Source organism: Protopterus annectens, chromosome 16.part0 (genome assembly GCF_019279795.1).
Source record: "Protopterus annectens isolate FY-2018-M chromosome 16.part0, PAN1.0, whole genome shotgun sequence".
In the NCBI taxonomy this organism is placed as follows: Eukaryota; Metazoa; Chordata; order Ceratodontiformes; family Protopteridae; genus Protopterus; species Protopterus annectens.
In genome coordinates, this window is record NC_056750.1 from 648,558,280 (window position 1) to 648,564,279 (window position 6,000).

The following is a 6,000-nucleotide window of genomic DNA, read 5'->3' on the forward strand; positions in this document are numbered from 1 at the left end:
AATCCTCTGATGCACAATGATCTCAGACTTGGTATACACAAGTCTGTATTTTTGCATATCCAGCCTCAAAGTTCCAGGACTTGCATTTTACATATGGTTAACTGTAACTAAAAGGAAAAAGTCTCCACAAGCAAGTAGCTCACTGAATTTCATACTGCAACAAAGATTTATATTCACATTAGTGATTTCAGAAAGACTGGACAGTTGAAGTGGGTATCGACTAACTGAAAAAAATTATATTTTCCAGGTTCTGCTGAAGAAGAAAAGAGAGTATCAAACTGTGAAGACAATGCATTAGTGACGGTAGGAACTTTTAAAATATTACTGTATAATTACCTGAAATGGATCATAATTGGTTCGTAATTTTTTTCCATTGAACAGTGAATTGTTAAAAGCAATGATCTTTACCAGCTCGTAGAAGTTTTTTTGTGTACTTTTACTGTTGATTGTATTTATTTGTGAATAAAGTATCACAGTATATACATAATGTTTGATATCAAATTACTGTATCTCTCCCTGAAACATGAAAATGCTTTATTTTGTTAATGATGAATACACGCTATTTTCTGTTTTGGTCACAATGAGATTTCCATGGAAAGTATTGTAATCAGGAATTGACTTTCTGGTTATTTGCTTGTCTGTCTGCTTATTTATTCTACAAGTAAGTAAACTGGACCTTTTGGACATTTTTTTCCTTACAACCAAGATGTCAAAACATTTAAATAGTTGAGTATATGTAGAATAACAGGCATGGAAAACAGATATAAAACTACAGTAGTAGGCACAACTCTTCTGTAGACTGTTTAATAATTGCTTTACATTGACTTAAACTAAGGGACCCAATTAAGATTTCTTTGCTGTGTTTGTCATGTACCAATAGTGTTCTATTATGTCACTGTGCCTGTTCAGCCATACTCAGCTTTCTGAAGGAGTAACACCTTGATCTGAGTACAGAAAGTTCCTAAAATAGTTAGCCAGTTACACTCAGAAGGGGTTACAAAACAGGTGTCCTCTAATAGAAGACCTCTTAACCTAGAAGATAAACAGTAATGAAGAACTACAGATGTAACTGCATAGGACATCCCCATGGATTCAGAAAAAATAAAAACACAACCAGTAGTAGGTGCTGTGGTCAAAAAGGGACTGTGAAGGGGAATCTGTGATTCAGAAATGAGTTAGCTGTTATGAGGAAAGACCTCATTATCAGCTAATTTGCATGTCTCTGAATCATCCTTAACTACCAATAGTGCAAATCAGCACTTTCCTGTGCTAGTCAGCATTGGCAGCCATGCATCGCGTATGCACAAGCAGCCCCCTTCATTCACTGTCTCATACACATACATGCATTCACACACACACACACACACACACACACACACACACACACACACACACACACACACTCTGATATGCTACTTACCTATCCCTGAGTTGACAGGAAGTCCCTGATGTTATCTTCTTATCTTTCCTTGCCCTGTGTACATCACCGATGATTGCAGTCAGTCAATAATGCCAGACATCAGAGTTTCATTCTTCTTACAGTTTGTAAAATGCAATGTGATGCTAGATCTGTTGGTCTATTACCTTTTTACACTGTTTCAAGTAACTTTAAACATTCTTCATGATATCATCTGGTGTTCTTCCCAGCTTTATCCTGAGGCCTCCCCCTCATGGAATCACCCCATCCCTCTCGAATGTCTCTGATTTTACAGACAGCTCCTACACTTGCCTGTTTTATGTGCACTGTCCTCGTAAATGGCAGACTGTGGTAGTCATGGAATAATGCCAGACATTAGAGTTTCTTACTTATTATGTAAAAAAAAAAAAAAAAAAAAAAAAAGTACTGCCCTAACTGGGGGGGGGGGGGGGGGGGTTAGAGAAGTAGCTTGAGGTTCCAGCTTGACAAGCTGCTTTCTGTGCCAAAGATGCAGAGTTTGAAACTTTCCCTGCTATTCACTTTCATTTGTTTTGTTTTTGTTTACAAATGCTTGTGTAAAAACTTTAGTAGCATCCCTGCTGTCTAGTGGTAGCACAGAGTACTAGTACTAACATGCCATGTGTGACTGCTGATGGTACCAGGTATGAATCATTTTAAGTGCCATTAAGGCGCACTATATGTAGTATTACTGGTGCCTTTAAGGCACTATATGAAGAATTATCCCCTGTGTCTAGTGTCAACCCCAATGTTGCAAAATGTGCTGTTTAGTCTGGAAGAGTGGCATACCTCTCGACCTCTGGACAAAGACAAAAATAATGGGAGGATATAAAGTCCCAAAAATAGCAAATGATATTATATATTGCTCTTATAAACTTGGAAAGTTGCTAGAATAATAGATTTTGCATTGGATTGTCTTTTGTGAAGAATATGAAGTCTGAAACTCAAATGTCTGCCATTATTTAGTGACTTCAGTCCTCAACGATTTTCCAGAAAACCACATATTTTATGAGGAGCGGACCAAAATATGAGGCAAAAATCTGGATATTCTGCAAAAACCTGGACAGTTGTGAGGCATGTGCAGAGGTATGACATCCTTCACACACACACACACACACACACACACACACACACACACACACACACACATGCACACACACCTTATACTGCTCATAGCTCTACATACACTCACACATGCACCTGCAAACATACACACACACATGCTCACACACCTCCCGATACTATCTGTGCTCTAAATTCTCCAGCACTTACCTCTAAAATGATTGTATGAACATGAGCTTTTGGCCGTGTTCATTAACACTTGGAGCCAATGTCTCTTGGATGGCCGAAGGACCTTAGGCTGCTGAGCAATTCTCTGAATCATTCAGTTGCTTAAATGGCTTACCACAGATATTTATGGTTGGAGAGCACATAGGAAGTTGGCATAGGCTATTCCCCTGGAATGCCTCATTTGCGTTTGTGGTAGGCCGCAGAGACAGTCCATGGCAGTGCTGCACCTCTTCATGGTGCTGTACCATGGTAAGTCTGTCTCTGAATCAGAAATGGTTATCCTGAGGTGTACACCAGGCATACACCCCATTTGGCCTGAACAGTGCTTGATACTGGAAATATGACAAACCGACCTGCACTGCCCAGGAATTAGTAACTAGCAGTTTAATGCAATAATGAGAAGTGATTCTTATGATAGTGGCTTGCTCTTTTTACTGAGACACTTTGATATCTGCTATACTCGTCTGTCATAAATCTACATACCATGTTTTCTGTACTTTGTAACTTTTCTAGGTTGTGAGAGGAACCTGGCAACTGTCTGATAAACACTTCTGTGAGCGTTACTTCAAGTCATTTTCACTGAAAACTGCTTTCAGCGATCAAACATTAACTGGGAGAACTACTCAAGTACCAACTCCCTTGCCCAACATTTCTAGAATTTATATTCTTCGACTGGTCAACACTCCCACCAGAGGTGACAACATATTGGACCTGGTCATCACCAACAGGGGCGACCGGTGTTCCACACTGCAGGTCAACCCTTCACTGGTTAGATCTGACCAAAAACAAATCACTTTGGATATCCACATTCCGCCCCCACCCCCGGACAAGGAAACCACCATGAAAAACTTTTCAAAAGCAAACTTCACGTTACTTATGACCAAGGTGGAAAGTTTCAAAGCCCCTATGCTGAAGGATAACGCTGTCCAAGCTGCAAAATCTTTTACTTATGCATTCTACGGGCACCTACAAGAATACATGGATCGTGCCATCCCAAGCAAAACCAAGACTTGCTCCTCCAAGAAAAGGAAACCAGTCTGGTGGACTCTTGCCATAAACAAGCTATACAATAGAAGGAGGAAACTAGTACAGAAAAGAGTAAAATCCCAAGAAGGGAAGACATCCCTGATTAGTATCGGCAAGAAACTACGATCCCTCATAAAATCATCCAAGGCGAGTTTTGAAAGAAATATTGCCAAGGACTCCAAAGATAACCACAAGGCATTCTTTAGCTATGTCAAGAATCTAAGTGGCAATGCTCAGATCTGCTTGGAGTTAGTGCAGAATGGCACAAAATACACTAAACCGACTGATATCACCAACATCCTGGCAGACAGGTTCAGCGCAAACTTCACCCCCCTCTCACCCCCAAAAGGGCCCATAACCATACCAGAAGAATGTAGAGTCTCTGAAATCACAGACACTCAGGTTAAAACAGCCCACTCCAAAGCCAAAAACGCAGCATCAGTGGGACTGGATGGTGTCCCAGGCTGCGTCCTACACAAGCTCAAAGACAGACTAACCCCTCACCTTAACACACTGTTCAAACTCAGCTCCACAGGCTATGTACCCATAGAGTGGTGCACAGCAATGGTTATTCCACTCCACAAATGTGGAGCCACAATAGACCCTGGGAACTATCGCCCTATAAGCCTGACTAGCTTGGTCTGCAAGGCTATGGAATGCATCATCATGGAACTCATTAACAGAGACATTGGGAACCTCCAAACACTGGACCCTACCCAGTTTAGCTTTGTTAAGGGCAGATCATGCCTCCTAAACCTGGTAGACTTCTTTGAGAGAGTTACCAAGGCTATAGACGAGGGAAAGGTGGTACACACAGCCTACCTAGACCTCGCTAAGGCCTTCAACACCATTCCACATTCTGCTGTTATAGACAAGCTCACCAGCCTGAACATAAACCCCTACATAACAAGATGGGTTGCCAACTGGCTCATGGACAGAACCCACATGGAGAGAGTTGCGGGAGCTAGGTTTGACTCTAAACTGGTTACAAGTCACCTTCCTAAGGCCTCAGTCCTAGGACCCCTCCTGTTCGGCATATACTTCTCAGAGGTACAGGCAAGCACAGGAGGACTATGGCTGACCAAGTTTGCAGATGACTGCAAACTAGGGGCTATAATTGACTGACACAGACATCCTCCAAAAGGGTCTCAGTGAGACGAATACCTGGTGTCAAAATCATGGCCTCAAGCTAAATGCCGAAAAGTGCATAGTCATCCTTTTTGGAAAAAACAAAGTACCCACAAACTACCACATAGGTGGTAGTCCCCTAAATACGGAAGATGTAATATGGGATCTGGGGACCCAAGTAGATAATAATCTCACCTTTGATAATCACATTGCCAAAGTGGTTAGAAAATCCTTCTAAGTGGCCCACCTAATCACAAAAGGGTTTGCATCCAGATCAAAAGAGGTCATTGTACCCCTCTACCCATCACTCATCAGACCCATCATAGAGTACAATGCCCCATTTGGATGTACCTTACAAGACACCTGCAACAGCTGGAAAGACCACAGAAGTACCTCACCAAGAGGATCACTGGCCTCAAACAGATGCCCTATACAGCTCGACTGAAGAAACTCCAGCTGTACTTGGTTGCATACCACCTACTCAGAGGTGATCTCTGCCTGACATACAAGGCCATGTCCAACCCAGAATTGATGGACGTGCTCCACCTAAAGAAAACCTTATCCCTTCGAGCCACACACTCTAGGGATCTAAACCTCACCACAACAATAAATAGGACGTGCTGGAGGGATAGATTCCTGTCCCAGAGACTTCCCATGCTTTGGAACACGATTCCAATCTACATTAAGCAGAGCTCCTTGCTAACACTCTTCAAAAGAGACCTTGATGAGTGGATGGGAAATAGAAAGTTTACCCCGGGGATCACTTCAGTGGCTCTACTGGACAGAGGCACAGAGAACTAATCTAAGTGGGCGGCAAAAGCCAACACATTCTGGCTAGGCTTATAAATGCCTTCGGGCAGATAGCCTAATACCTAACTATGAACCTATAGACATTGCCATTTTCCATGTTGTTGTGTGTCTGTGTAGTTACTGTATACAAATTGGGGGTTCGCCTTGTAAGATTAAAAATCTTGTTTTTCCGATAGCTGAAAGCAGTATTCATTGATTTACATTTTCTGGATCAGCACTCACATAATTCTCAATTAGTGAATCCATTATGGATAAAAGTACTAACAATAGCTGCACTCCATATTTAAGGGTCAGAAATAATACTCTTCTCT

General features: G+C 41.8%; 1 protein-coding gene across 1 annotated transcript in view; it reads left to right on the forward strand.

The window, feature by feature from the left end:
- Nucleotides 1-6,000, forward strand: part of LOC122790920 (zinc finger homeobox protein 2-like) — a 515,963-nt gene that overhangs the window by 368,147 nt on the left and 141,816 nt on the right. Inside the window, exon 6 of the mRNA XM_044058604.1 lies at nucleotides 248-303. Within this exon, the coding sequence (XP_043914539.1) occupies nucleotides 248-303 (56 nt within the window). The remainder of the gene's footprint in view (nucleotides 1-247; nucleotides 304-6,000) is intronic.